The sequence below is a fragment of the Eutrigla gurnardus genome, assembly GCF_963514095.1.
Source record: "Eutrigla gurnardus genome assembly, chromosome: 11".
NCBI lineage: Eukaryota > Metazoa > Chordata > Actinopteri > Perciformes > Triglidae > Eutrigla > Eutrigla gurnardus.
In genome coordinates this window covers 6,364,711-6,380,690 of record NC_139925.1, presented here as the reverse complement: position 1 = coordinate 6,380,690, position 15,980 = coordinate 6,364,711, and the positions used below count along the sequence as shown (strand labels likewise).

The window sequence follows — 15,980 nt, the reverse complement described above, 5'->3', positions numbered from 1 at the left end:
ATACGCTTGCAGGCACAGCAGCCCAATATTCACACTGTAAGCACGTTTGTTGATGAGGTTGCCGATGGCAACCAACTGTGAGAGGTGAAAGAGGCTGCCGCCGCATGAGGAGCGGCCTCCTGCAGGAACAAATGCTGCTTAGTTATTCCTTTCATTATGTTGCAGTACGTTGCCACGTTGATGGTCACCATTGTTCCTCTTTATTTCTTCCTGGAACTTTTCAAATGAAACTTTATTAAACCCCTCATTCATTGCACAAGCTTGTGTCTGGGAAATAATACGCTGGCTGGGAAACAAGAATCTGATGAGTGAAATATGTTAATCCACTTTTCTTTGTCTTGTCCATTAAGGACTAGATCTGCTAGATCTATCATAGTTACCCGCTTTATTCTGGGTAATTGAGAGACAAGAGGGCTTGCAACTGTTTCAACAGGTCAAACGTTTTTTGGGCGTTTCCATCCATCCACTGGAAACGATCTCCCGGCTGCCACTCACTCTCACACGGCCGTTACAGTTCATTACACCTGCACTGCTAACCAAGGTTATTTGACTTTATGGCGTAATATCAGCACGAGTGAGTGAGAGGACAGTGGAGTGGCCGTAATGTTCCCCATCCACTATCTGCCTCTGCAGGCCGCAGATACACGCCGTAATTAATGGCTCTGATGAGCAGCCGAGTTGTTTTCTTGTGTTGGCAGTCTTAAAACTTACTGGGTCATGACCTGCACTTACAAGAGCTTACAGGAAACACTCTGAACACACACACACCTCCGCAGTAAAGGTCTCCACGCTTCAGCGTCGGGGACCGCGGTGTAAAATTGCGGTGGAATAAAGTGAACGATGGAGTCGAGAGTTTGACGAGTGCTCCCGTCCTCTCCTGAACCGATGGCTCGACCCGCTCTTGCTTTATCACGGCGTGCCAGCCTACCGCTATCTGCGCCGCACTAAATCAATTAGCATGTCATTAAGATAGCCTGTTCCGGCGCGGCGAGCACGGAGGTGGGACTACCACGGTATCTGCAGGAACGGAGAGAGCCGGACTCGGAGGGCATCGTATCTCGGCGTCCATGTGTTAAGAGTGCAGCGGACTGTGTTTATTGGTGGGCTCGGTGTGTACGAGACGCACCTGGACATGGAGGAGATATCCGCTTCCAACAATTAAAACATCCAGGACTTTTCTCACCAAAAAGAAATATGTTTTACATAATAGCAGCGGTGTATATTAGCCGAAAAGTTAGATTATATTTCTTATGTTTTTCTTTCTTATTGAGGATTTAATCAAAGCGTTAGCAAATTCACAAAACAGCGTTTCCATGATTTTTTTTATTTCTGAGAGAGATAAAATCAATCCTATGAGTTTATTTATTCTTATCGGGAGCATTCAATATTCACAACAGAAGACTCAAAGTCACCTTCCATCAGAGAATAAAGTTAACGTTCTGCAATTACCGGGAGTAGAGCAACACCTTTGGTCTTTGGACAAGATAGAGAGATGACAGGCTTAATCCCCATTTGTGCAGAGGAGGCAAGATACTCAATCAAACCATTCAGATAAACATTAATACTGTAACTTTCACTGCTTGTGATCAAGCTTTTTTTTTTTTTTTTTTTAATCTTTGACGGCAGGAGCGCTTCATCAAAAACTCCTTTCCCCTTCTGCAGATAACAAAAAGTGCTTAAAAAGTTAAACATTTAAGAAAAAAAAACTTGTCATTTCAGAAATTGGATCCATATCATCTCAAATCTACTTAAACACTGAAACTAGTAGTATTTAACTATACCAACCTGAGGTCAGGGAAATCAAAGAGCACACATCATATTATCCGGAGTGTGCCAGATAATAAAATCCTCAGATCATAAAAGCCATAAAATCCCCATTCTACCGCCTTGGGCCAAATGGCTGCTACTAATGTATTAGGCTACATGGCATGCATTAGCGCTGGTGCCAGAAAAGTAATTATCTGACAGAGAAAACTAATAAGGCATTCACACTCTCTCTCCAAAGCTTTTCTCAGGCCAACGCAGCAGGTGTTTGACAGCGAGGCTGAGGAGAGGATACCTCCGATCTCGGGTCAAACTGTGCGTCTCCATCCTCACGACACAGTACAGTACGCAGATCCAGGGTTTAGTCATGCTCTCGCCTCCACGATCTGGGCCGCATCTCCCTGATGCTCTCCGTCACAGCAAACCAGGCCTAGACATGGACTTCAAAAGACCAGCGCTGCCTTTGAACACCATGCCAGTCGTACAAACCATCAGCGGCACGGCGGCGTTCCTCCAGGCATGCGCGGAGCAAATTTGTGCCTCTCTCGGCCGCAGATGCGACGCTTTGACAAAAAGTCTTTTCACTGGATGCTCGACAATAAAAACACCATGAGGCGATGCAGCGGTCGAGTGAGCCGAAGTACAGACCCCGCTTAGTGTTAGCATCTGTTCCGGTAGATTTCGCCCCTCAAAGTGATTTTCAATTGAGGGCTTTTTTCATTTAGTGACGGTTTTTCTGTCCAAATTTCAATCTAACCGTGTACCGACCACAGGAGCAGAAAAGTGGCATTTAGACACATTAGCATTGGAGCAAAAGAAAGCAATATGGTATGGAAATGCAGCGAGAACAATAACCAGTTTATCTCTGATATACAGTATTTACTCTCCAAGTCACTAGAGGTAATTAGTGAGTAACAACAAGTAGTTTGAGAATAAGTCAAATTTAAGGAAAAATACTCTTTCCTGCTCTTTTTTGCTAAATAATAAGAAAGTATATTTTTGATTGCTATATTTATCTGTCGATTTTCGATCAAATGGTTAATTGATTAATCAAGAAACTACTTGACAGATTAGTCTATAATGAACAGAATAGTTGGAGTCTCATGGGTCAGAAAAAATGACCAGATTCAATGGTTTCTAGAGATCCTTTTATTGGACTACATGTCATCTCTCAGTGCCCAGGTAGTCCACACACTGGTCCCAGATGTAGTCCACATTTTTCAGTTGACTGTGGGAGAACCTCGGATCAGATTCACCAGAAACATGAGCAGGTTGTCGGCGTACATCCTCAGCAGGCATGTTGTTGAACACTAAGAAATACTCGCTTTTATTTTGCTTGTAATGGACGTGCTCAGATTGCACTGTCCTTTACAGTAGAAGACATCACAATATGGTAAATTATTACGCCTCCTTTTACAAAGACTGATGAAAGAAACCCATTGAGAACAAGGCTAATGGAGCTGAGCTGCTAGCTGGAACAAAGAGTCGGGACTTTGACTCTCTTTGTGTTCTCTGAGGCTCATCATTTGAACCACCGTGTAAAGACGGGGATAAACAAGCACAAGGAGCACATGTGGGTTATTTTCTTTTTGTTCTCAGCCTATGCCTGTTTGATAAGGCTGCTCACAATACACACATATGTAATTCACATTTTACAAAAAAAGGTGAAGCGGAAAAATATCGCCATGATAACGGAAAGCATCCATTCCATTCAGCTGACTGACAATGAACGCCTCGTGTTATTGCTCCATCTGTCGAAAACCCAGCGGGCCTCCTTAACCGATATACATTCACATGGAAAAACGCAATCATACAAAACACACCGATTCCTAACAGTCTCTTGACATTTGTCACAAATCACCGTTAAGTCTCCGGCCCTGGCTTGGAGATGGGATTTATCGTCAGGTGTCCTAAATGACGAATGCTACTAAAAGGTAAACAGATCATTCACAGAACGGGGGAGGGGGGGGGGATTTAAACACCTGTTTTGGGAGGCGTCATCAGCATAGAGGAGCGCTTAATACAGAAACTTCAAAGCAGAGCGATGTTGAAAGGTGAAATCTCTACACATCAGTTTGGTCCAGAGCAGTGCAGCGGAGCTTATTACGAAACTCCCAATCTGTCTCAAGTGTTCAGACAGTGTGTGTAATGCCGGGGGGCTGCTGGGACCTCCGGAAGCTTCATTAATAAAAAAAAAAAAAAAAAAAAGCCCCGGCCATCCCGAGCACATCAGCGGCGGCCAAATAAAGTGTCAGACCAAGTTTTTCATCTGCAGATTAAACCTATGTGAGCCCAAATTAAACCAAATTAGATGTGAAAATGAGAAATCAACCAGGAGCCAGACGAGCAGAGGGACGTGGTGTGCCGTGAGCGGGAGGAAATAACAAACGGAGAACAGGTCGTGCCTTTTTGACGAAATTACAGCCTTCTGGTCGACCGTACACAGACACAAATGTTCCATTTTACTTAGTTGTGTGTGTGTGTGTGTGGGGGGGGGGGGGGATACAGGAAAGCAGCCTGGCCTTCCTTATTCTTTCATCTATTGTGATCTGAAGGATCATTCCTGCACTCAGGTCCCCTCTAGATTAAAGGATGTGCTCTCCTTGACCACAGTGATGCTCATGTTCATTCTTCCACAATGGAAGTCCAGATGCTTTTAAGAGTGAATTTCACGCTGGCATTGTGTGCTGGCGAGTACATCAGGGCTACAGTGTGCTGGCCTGAGAGATAAACTCACTGCTAATCAATCAACGCAGTGTGCTCTTTTTCTTCCTCTGTCTCGCACACACACACACACACACACACACACACACACACACACACACACACACACACACAAAATCACACACAGTGTCCACACAAAGTCCTCTGCTATTTGATGTAATCAGGGGACAATTACAGTCCGATTGCTCTGTTTGTGTGTGTGTGTGTGTGTGTGTGTGTGACTACAACCTGACAAACATGTCCAGTATCTCAACTTTATAAACAGAAATATAACCAGGAAATACTCCTATTTCTGCTTAAAGGAGCAGTGTGTAGGATTTAGGGGAGTCTATTGGTAGATATGGTCATATAACATTCACACTATGTTTAAGTGTATAAACTCATCGTGCTCTGGTTACCTTGGAATGAGCTTCATACGGAGTTGGGTCTTCTTTATAGAGTCCAACATGTTGCACTGCTGCGTTTCTACAGTAACCCAGAAGGGACAAATCAAACACTGGCTCTAGACGGGGCCTTTCACATTTTTTAACGTTACCTGAACGTTGCCATTGCAGCTCTTTGACACACTTGGAAAGGGAGGGGTGAGCTGAGCGGTATTTAGTTACAATCTGCAATCAATAATCTCACAGTTTGCTCCTTTATGTAAAAGTAGCAATGTAGAGTAGCAGTGTAGAAATACTCATACAGTATCGTGTTTTGAAACAGTCCGATTAGCAACTTGAGATGTGTGTGATGGATGACGTTCAGATATTAATGTTCAGGGGAGGGGCTTAGGACACAGAAGGGGAGAGCTGCAGAATGAGGTATTCATAAAATCTGCCTTCCCCGTGTGTCAGATCCTCAGCCAGCCCATTGTACTGAAATTCAGACACAATAGCGCAGTATCTTCCCCAAAGCAGAGGCCCTTATCGTGGCCCTGAAATGACTCATCTCTACGGACGCCCCCCCCCCCCCCCCCCACAACACATGCTCGTCGGGGGGGTCGAGCTCAGCTCAGAGCTGGAGGTGAGCGAGCGGCGCAATCGAGGCCTATTGTTCCAACGGCAGATTAAAAATGGCACTCAGACCTTCTCATTCTTCGGAAAGCTCGTCGCTATCGGCGATACAACTTGTGAGACGGTACGCCATTGTGATCTCTCTCTCAGCCTTTGAAGACGGAGAATGAATGATGTGTATGACAACACGCAGCCGCACAATATTGTACAAGCACGCTGGAGGCTTTCCACTCCTCTGTATTCGCAGACTGTAAGCTCGGTGGAAGGCTGATAATTTCCCCGCGAGCCGACGCTAAGCCCGAAACAGAATCATGTCAGTTATCCATCAAGTCGACGCCGGGTGTGTCAATCGAGCGAATGCCGCGGTGATGAATCGCTTTTCTAAACATATCAGGCAAAGCAGGCGCCATTCATCTCAACACTTAATGTGCAAAGCAACGCTAAAGCAGCTAACAGGAAGGAAGTCATGCTGTTCCTTCAGGCATTCTGTAATTCCGTTAGACATTCATTTGAATTCTGCTTCAAATCCCCATTTCTGACTGGTAGAAACTAAACTGACATGATTACTTTGAAAAAAAACCAAACCACATATCCTTTTTAGAGATCTGTTTGGGGATGCAGCAGGAGCAGCTACCCACCAGGCCACGGTGAATGATTTGAAAATTGGAGGGTGAAGACCTGCTGCTTGGGTGCATGTTGTTCCGCGCTCTGATTGGAAGTCTTTCCAGTGTAATACTGCTGTGCTTCTGGGTAAAAATGTTTCACTTTATTCTCTCTGATCTCGTTAAAAGCTTACGCATCTCTTGGTCTAGATAGAGCTGAAGATCCTGCCGCCCGTGCTTCGCGGAGAGCTTTGCCAAACTTTCAGGGAGGCCTCCACAGACGTCTGGCCCTCTCTCCGCGATTTGCAATATTTTCCGCTTGATCTACCACCACGGCGGAAGACAGCTATCACTCAACGATTCGCAAAGTCGTCTCTCATGTGCAGCGGCGTGGCCTCAGCTCTGTGAGCAGCACTCCCCCGGATGTGGAACAACACAACCACAAACGTGGGCTTTGGCCCGTTATTCACAGCGAGCCATAAGAGATGTAAAACCTTCTTTACGCTCACGGACGGATTCCCCTGAGCAAAAAACAAGTGGCGCAAACGTAGCACGTCGACTGCAAAGGATTTCATTCCTGTGAACACCAGGCGAGGGATGCTGCGAACACATCAAGCTGTATAAAGCTTTATAAAACACCTCAATCCACAGTGACAGGTATAACCAGACGCGGGGAAACGAGAGATGACCCCCGGAGGTTACTATCACTCACAAAGCGACTCCCTCCTGACAACTGGACGAAATCATTCCATCAAACTCTTCGTGGAGATATACATAGAAGACAAATACACACTTTAATGCATGTCACATATAATAAAGGTGCTGTTGAAGCCTTGAGTTCTTAACAAACTCATAATTGCTTGCATAGAAATGAGTCTAAGCTTTAATTTGGCCCTTTGACTACATGTAAAGGTTTTATACTGGTTTTAGCACACAATGACATCATTTCTGCGTCAAGTGATATAATCAGTTCTATTCCAACATCAAGGCCAAACACTGTCGATCAATATGGAGCTTTGCAAAGTAGCACAGTATTTGTTTTTCTCATTGAACGGATAATTAGACTGTAATGTTTGGTCAAATCCTCAAACTTCAGCTGAGGTTGTTTTCAGATTCCATCCTCCCACAGTCTCTTCGTGATGTTCAGTTTATTCATGCGTTTATGTTGCTTTATTATATCTTCCCCACTATTTTCTGTCCTAGATTCCAAGTTTGTACTTTTTTTTTCTCACACATTTCAATGAGCCTGAGCTCCAACGTTTCCATCGCCAACTTCTCTGTCCGTGTGAATACGACAGCAAACTTGATTTCCAGCCGACTCCAGCCCTTCGCTCCTCGGAAGCCGTCGCCGTAATGAATTTAACACAAAACCAATTTCAGATGATTTCATCTGATGTGTTTACGTTCTTCTGGGTTTGTAGCTTTCCCACCGTGGGCCAATTAAACAGGCAGCAGACCATTTACGGGCCTGATTAGTCTCAGACTGGCTTTTAATTCGATACGCGTTCAGACCACCGACTGACTGGCCGATCAAGCGGGCAGGTGGATGAGATGTTGGCCCGATGCGGAGATGACGGATAATTAGCGCTCCGTGTTTCCGCTGTGGTCCAATCATCTCCGCTCGCGGCGAGAGAACAAAACCCGACAGCTTCCGGATTGACAGCCGTTGCTTTTTGAATATGCATCGCCCTGCCGTGTCATCCTACCTTATCCGGATTCTCTTCGATCCAGCTCTTCACCGTGTTCAGAGCGATGTCAGCTGCGGGCTCATTCGGAAAACCTAGAGAGAGAGAAAAAAACAGTGTCAACAGCAGTTGTATCCAACATGCAGATGCGAGAGGGAGACCAAAACAGACAGGCGAACAGACAAACAAACCGATATCTCCAGCATTTCTCCTAAATCAATGGAAAGCAGCACATGCTGCTTGTCTCTGCTAGATGAGACCAGCTGTCTGATAAACTGTTGGCACATTCACAGTGATGAGAAAACACATATAGACATACAGAGAGCGTGAATGCAAACTATATATATATATAAAGAAACATTACTACCACATCAGACAGAATTGATTTGTGTCTTTAGGGGGAAATACAGATAGATTTGTGCTCGTTCAACACAACATCACTCAGTTTCCCAGAACATAAAGCTAGTGTAGCTAAGAAGCAATGTGGCTAGCTAGCGTGTTTTTAATTACGGCTGCAGAGGAGCCCCAACAATGTGTTACAACACATCGATCTGAACACACGGATTCGTAATAAGGCCAGCTGAGCGAGGACTCTGGATGCTGATCTCAACATCCTTCGCTGCCAGTGGAGAGAACTTCCCAAGACCCAACACTTAGTGCGAGCTATTGACTTACAACCCCCCCCCGGGCTACAGCTGGAGAGTATATAAGCCATTACTAAAAGCGCTGACAGTCCTCTGCTCTGTCACAGAGTGGGGTTTCAGTCGTCTTCGTCTCAAAGTAATTGCAGTTGAGTTCGATCTTCTGCACCCGTCTCAAAACTTGACAGAAGCAGTTTTATTCAAAAGCCTCGTGTGAAGTATGAAGCCGACAAGCAAACATGGCCCATTTTTTTTTTTAAACCCAACACTCTTCCCTATTATAACCCCTGACCTCCATAAGGGACCACAGGTTGCAGCAGCCACTGTCTCCCTCTTACGATAGAGGTCTCGACCTCAATTTCATCCCACATCAACCCATACAAGGACCACGCCACAGTTGTAGCCCGTTGGTTATTGCATGGGCCATATCCTGAAATATTTCTCTTTTCCCGGGTCATTGACGCGGCTGTAACACTCTCTGACCTACGAAACAGGCTTACAAGTACTCCGACGACCCCCCTACCCTTTCAGGTAGATGTAAAGAGAAATGAAAAGCCGCAAAAGAAACGAGCCTTACATTTCCCCCCGGATGCTCTCATCTCAGACCACTCGCTGTCAAAGCCTCTCAATAACTATCCAGTAGATGCTGAGTTCAATCAACTGCCTTGACCACTCTCACCTGTCTGACGACAGTTGATGTATCTCTCTCACTCAGACAGGAGTGGCTGAGTTACTCCGAGGAGCTTGGAGTGCTCTAGCCGAGCTCTTGTTCAAGCCCTGGGTGGAGGGCGAGATGTGAGCTGCATACCAGCCAGGCCCAGTGACAGCCAGTCTGCTTCCAACGGCTCTGTTAGCCGCCGTCTGCAGACAGTGCACGGGGGCCCCTCCGTTCACGGCTCCTGCCCTTCAAAAGCTGCCCCCAGAGCTCTGTGTTGGGAAACCTAATCCTGCATGCCGAATCCGTTTGCAGGTCACCTGACTCCTCTTGTCTCCCAAAACACACTTAACCTTTTCAGTGATATCACTTTGTCTGGCGATGTTTCCTTTAAAATAAAAAAAAAGACAAGAAATGTTTCCCCCTCACACGTATATGCAGGTGTAGCGACGCCTCTGACTCACACCGCCGTGGAGGCAAACAGATGTGCAGGAGAGGAAGCTGAGGAGGATAGATCCACGGAGAACAGAGCAGCTGTTTAGGCACGCACAACGGGAGAGGTGTCAGGGAAGTTTGCACGTAAACAAATGAAATAAAGCAAATTATTATTAAGAAAAAGTCAACAACTGCCTTGTGCTCCTTAGAGAGATAAAAACAGCTCTCAGTCATATTAGGACATTGCGGTCACAAGCAGTGGGTGGACGGCTTTGAGTTCATTTAATCTATTCAGAGTGGAGTTTCTACAAATGCTCTATTGATTTAAGAGCGCTGCCTATTAATCATAGCGGGGCTGAATGGAGGGAGGGAGAGAGGTGAAGCTGCAGAACCAGGGAAGGTAGAATGATAGATGTAAATAAGCGTTGGAACAAAGATGACATAAAGTGAGTTTGATGGAAAGCTTTATGAAAAAAAAAAAGGGGGTCGGAGCAGCTTGGGGCAGTCGGCCACAAGATACGAGTCTCAACAGGAACATCAACGGCCCCAAGGTCAACAGCAGTAGTTTGAGTCTCATCGTTCGTCTCCTTCACAGCATCTGCTACCTTTCCCTCTCCTCCCGTCGTCCCTGTTCAGCTCGGCCAAGTATCTTTAGATGCTTTGAAAAAAACAAAACAATGAAACAACCCTGAATAATCACATCTCTCGGCCGCAGCCTTGCCCGCTTCAGAGGGAGTTCAAAACGGCTGATGTTAAGGCAAAAGGATTGAGTGGGCCGACTTCTTTTATAAGCTCAAAATGAATAAAGTCTGGTTTTTACTTCAACATCTTCTGCCCTCAACACCTCCCTTCTCATTCCCCCTCTGCTCCGTTTGCTTGTGTGGAAGGGTGGAAGGGTGGAAGGAGGGGGTCGGTGAAAGCTAATCTGTCAGGAGGTGTAGAGCTGGCGTCAGGGTGCAGTGATGGTGGGGTCCCTCCAGGGTCCCCGGCTCTCTCCCATGCTGGGGAATATGAACCGGCTCGGGGAGATTTGTCTTAGTGAGACGCGCTGATGGGATGTGTGCAGCGCAGCGCCGCTGATGAGGACTCAGGTGGTGCAGTGTTATTTCTGCTGAAGGCTCCTCTACTTCATCACCAGGCAGAGTGCAGCATCCAGACAGAGAGGGAGGGAGGGGGGGGGGGGGAGACAATGGCACGTTCCGTATGTAGACAAAGGGTTACGATGGCACAGCGCGCTTACATAACATTTGCATAGCACACGCCGTCATGTTGACGGTAGTTATGAGTTCTGAGCCCACAACAAATGTGTGTCGGTGACCAAGGAGAATGGAGTTAAGACAGATAAACACTCAGCTCTTTTTACGGTTTGTGTTCTTCCGATCATTTCGTCACTTTAAGCCACAATTTAAAAAAAAAAAGACGACCGGGTTTCACTTCCTTTTAATTTAAATGTTCATTTTTTTCCCATTCATGTCTCCACTTCAGCCCAGTGAGTTAAGCCAAAGGGAAGATTCATCTTAAAACGGAATTCAAATATTTTATTCCTATGATCTCGGGGAAGGAGGACCTTTTGTTAATGTGAAAAAAAAAAAAAGAGAGAGCCAACTCTAATCTCTGATGCAACTGAGAGACAGAGTCTCTGATGCCTTTTTCTCTGGCATATGTAAAACACCTATGAACACTTGTGAGGGCCGCGGGTGACTTTCCAGGAATATGTTTTTTATGTATTTCATACAAAAGCTAGAAATCGGAGGAAACCCACTGCATGTAATCTCTTAATTCATAATGAAACGGCTCCCAGTTTACATCACAGACTCTGGAAAAAGCTCATTTTCAAAGATATATATACTATAACGAGGGGAGAATAATATAAACTCTGCTTTAGGGGGGATGTTTGCTTTAAGAAGAAGAAGCTCTCTTTTGCCAGCATGGCAACTCTTTCATATCCACAGAGTGAACTTTCACAACAAACTTGTGCAGCTAAGGTGTTTTTTGTTCTGGTGAGACGGAGTGAGAAGGAGCACAAGTCTGCGCTATGATGCATTCCCATTCTTTGTTTGCAAATATATGGGTATGTAGGCATATAGTGCAGACCACACCAGTTTTGTTTTTCCTGACTGAGCTTATACTGCGGAGAGGTTACCACAACCTGCTGTTATTTTAGGGCTTTATCATTTATTTTTCTTTCAGCACGTAGTTTGTTTTCTTTTGCAAGAATAGATGGGCCAGGTTTGATAAACACATGCTGACTGAATTCTGGAAAAAATACATTTCCCGGCCCCCCCCTCCTCCTCCCCAGGGGGAAGAACCGTATGTTTGGTCCCACTTTGCTACCCTTCAGTTGTGGTTGGTCAAGTTCATGTCTCAGAGCTCGTCATTCATTTTGATGAGCTGTCTACCTTGAAGCGGGATATGGCCTGAGGGCTGAGGTATCTGGCACTCGTAAATTCACCACAGGTGTTGAAAATGTAAAGGTAGGAAATCTGCTACAGAAAATAAAATAAAAAACACGGCAGAAACATAAAATGCCCATGTTTATCTGGTTTGGAACGGTCTTTAAGAAAGATTTAGCGTCTTTTTACAACTATTGCCTGGAAACATCTTTGAAATATTGTCTTTACAAAGACATATCCCCCTTAATGAAATATTGATAGCGCCCAGAGAGTCCGATGGCTGCCTCCAAAGACCTTTATTATAACAGACAGACAGGACGGAATCACTTAAGTGCAATATAATATAAAGTAGATGAGTTGATTGTGGTTTTGGCAGCAGGAGGGAATCATTAAGTGCGGCACAGTGGAGGGCTGCTCTAGTTGAGGGCAGCGGTCCTGTGTGTTCATCTGGAAAGGGGAGGGAGGGGAGGGGGAAAGAGGGTTGTCACCCCATCAGGGCCCAGAGGAGAGGTGAGGTGACCGGGGGTGGAGGACAGAGTAGCGCCCCGGGGCTCGAGACGCCAAAGCGTGGGTGTCAAATGGCCCGGAGCTGCTCTCCGGCCCGACGCTGGGACGCGGCGGGGCTGTGACCATGACCGACTTTGCAGCCCCGCAGAAGGAGACAGAGACAAAGAGCGATGGGAGGTTTGGCCGTGTGTGAAGAAGACAGGCAGCAAAAAGAGGTATGAAGAAAGGGAGCAGCCTCCGTGGCACAGATGATGACCTTCCTTGGAAACGTTCCATATAGGTGATGCCACGCTTTGTCCTACATGCTAAAATTAACACCTGACATTTCACTTTAAAAAAAAGTAAATAAATAAAAAAAGAGGGTTTTTTCATTTGCAAAAAGTTTAACGCTCAACCAAGTTTCCAAATCTTTTTGTCCGGTGGGTTGGAAGACTTTTTTTTTTTTTTTTTTACATTTGGCTTATCATCCATGAACATGGTAGAGCAAAGCTATTGTTGAGTACTATGCACAGTGTGTGACTGCAGTTAAATGGGCTACGAAGCTCCTGCTCCCTCTGAGCACACACTCTGCTGCCCACTGATACAGCACATTGCTGCTATGTACCTTGAAATTCCCAACCCAGCTGGGCTAAGCTCCCTGTAGTAAACCCTAGGTTTTAAGAGAAGGGGTGTGGGGTTTGGGGGGGGAGGCTTGCCCAGGCCATCTCTGGCAAGCTAGCAGGAAGCCATCACTGTCGAGAGATAAGGTGCCATGAAAGTCTCCAACCTTCCTAATCCTGGACAGGGATGAAGAGAGCCAGAGTTGATGCTGGCTGGAGGGGGGGAGGGGGAGGGATCTTAGCCGCTTGACACCTTTGATCTGGACAGTGCGGCAGAATGGCAGTGTGGACATACCAGTAGAGCTTGGGTGGATTACATATTACATCCGCATATCTCCCACAGCCACCAGTCTGTGCAAAAAATAAAAAACCTCCTCCGTCAACAATCTGCAGATCCGTCACAGAGAACGAGGAGCCAAAGGTGGAGGGCGAGCAGCAGGCGGGGAGATATTGGTCTTGAGCGGTGGTGGTGGTAGTGGTGGTGGTGGCGACGGCACGTTACTGGGCCCCCTGATTGTTTTAATGGGGTCATAAATGCAGACTTAACATCACATCCTCGCTTTAGCGATTCTTTTTTTGGAAAAGGCGGCTTATATGTGTTCTCCACAAGGCTATTGCCCACAATGCACCTTGATTTTTACATACGTGGCATTGCTTGAGCAAGTGTCTCAGCCTTGTGTGTGAAAGACAGACATGTGAGGCGAGAGAAAGTGGCTACGAGGGATGAGAGAACGTATACAAAAAGAGCGCGCGACCCCTCTAAGTCGAGGTCGTTGGACTCTCGGCACTGATCTCGTGAGACATTGAGAGGTGTCTCCTCTTTTGGAGGGAGGAATAATCCATTTAAGCCTCAGGTCGCGTGGCTGTGATTGATGCGCAAACAGGAGTAGCACTTAATAACCTCTAGCATGCTGGGCGACCCCGTGGCCCACGGTGGGCTCCGGTTTGTTTACGGGTGTTACCTCCGACACACTCTCCGTGCAGAAATTCGGTTGTGGCTAATGGGCCGGACTGAGGGATTGGACTGTCAGAGCGCTGTGAGCCCTCATTTTTCTTTTTCCCAGCACACACCCTTGCTACACCCAGCCGACTCCGCGTCCTGACGTCGTCTGTCAGCGGTGACTCGAGTCTCCTGGACTATGGAGGCGTGAGAGAGAGTGTCAATTAGCATTAGCTCTCCCGACAAATCTATTTCTCCTCGCCGCTAAGGCCACGGATAACCGGTTCTTCATTCCTCCGCTGTCACAGGATTTGTTTCCCCGACAACAATGCCAGAGTGAAGCTGGTACCTGGGTGCATGCAGGTGCACGTATACAACTTTATCTCTGTGTTTTCTACAGACACAGAGGGAACGAGAGAGATATCGGGAAGATGTGCCTTTCACACAAAAAAGGCTTTTGTTTACGTCGCTGGAATGGAAGTTGACCTTAAAGGTTATCTGAAATGTAGAGAACATGTCAAAACGCCTGACAGGAGAGCAGGGCCCCCCTTTCAGAACATGGCAGGACTCGAGGGGGGCAACGGGGAGGAGTCCTACGGAAGAAACGCTCTGTAGCTCCTTTCAGTCCCTCCTCTATTTGCCCTCTGCTGTGTGACGATCTTCAGTCTTAATCAGCCGTATTGTTCTGTGGAAATGCAGTTATGGGAAGCGCTAAGCGCTAAGCCATTTATTGAACAGGCTGTTTAATCCCCCCTCTGCTGCGAGCTCCCCCCCCCTTTGATGTGAGGGGCCGCTGGTGGAGCGCTACGACGGGCTCCTACCGGCAACGCAGACGGGGCGCCGGAGTGAACGGCAACGAGCAACGGCCTCGTCAACGACCTGCAGAACTTCCAGTGACCCTCTCCATCCTGCTGGCATTTAGTCTGGAAATAGGTCTGTTTGTATCCATCACCATCATTTTAATGTGTTTTTACTGTGTTGATTTCTAGGATTATTTTAACTGTGTAAAGTGTCTTTGGTAACATGTCTTAAATGTCTGTCTCTAATTGTAACACCTTTTCAGGAATGAGTTAAATGTTCGTTAAAAGTTACATTTATTTTAACTTTTTAGAAGGGATACTAATTATTGTTTTTGTTCCGTCCATATTATGAGTTAATTAACTGAGGATTTGCTTAGTCTGCCAGTCACTTACAAGTCAGACACTAACGAGCCAGACACCAACGAGTCAGACACTAACGAGTCAGTCACTAACGACTCAGTCACTTACAAGTCAGACACTAACGAGCCAGACACTAACGAGTCAGACACTAACGAGCCAGACACTAACGAGTCAGACACTCACGAGTCAGTCACTAACGAGTCAGTCACTAACGAGTCAGTCACTTCAATTTCAACACTAACGAGTCAGACACTAACAAGTCACCCTCTTACAAGTGAAATAAGTCTCAGGATTGAGGGGTTTGTATGCTGCTCTCCAGATAGTAAAGAACATTTAACATTTAACAAGGATTTTGGGCTAAATGAATGGAAGTGACGACTGATTCTGATACTCACTACGTTTTGTGCTGGCAAACATGCAACACCTTCAGATTCATGCAGAAACGTGCTGTCAAGTTTTCCCACCCAAGACGGGTAAATATGAAACGAGGGAATGCATTTTACAGAAATACCGGCTGAAAGAACTCACAACCTTCACCCTTCTTATCATCAACACTTGGGTATTTGGAGATACGTGCGTAGACAGCAGACAAACAGCGATGGCGAGAACATAAATTATGGGGAGTTGGATATGCAAAATAACTGTGGATTACAAAAAGTGATGGTTGGAAAATGTTTGGTATCCCATGAGGGGAGAGTTCTTCTATCCAGCACACAGTATAATTATAAATATATAGCGATTTATAAGCCTGAAGGCTCTCTTTAGCACACACACACACACACACACACACGCTGTATAGCCAGATGCATGACCGCTCGGACTATCAGCCGACTGGATGTTTTTAACGAATGGACCTGCAGCTGTATGGTCTTCAGTCTGT

General features: G+C 46.1%; 1 protein-coding gene across 3 annotated transcripts in view; it reads right to left on the bottom strand.

The window, feature by feature from the left end:
• macrod2 (mono-ADP ribosylhydrolase 2) overlaps positions 1-15,980 on the bottom strand; it is a 382,263-nt gene that overhangs the window by 73,367 nt on the left and 292,916 nt on the right. For all 3 annotated transcript variants that reach the window (XM_084021577.1, XM_084021576.1, XM_084021578.1), the window contains exon 8: positions 7,792-7,865. In XM_084021577.1, the coding sequence (XP_083877703.1) occupies positions 7,792-7,865 (74 nt within the window). The remainder of the gene's footprint in view (positions 1-7,791; positions 7,866-15,980) is intronic.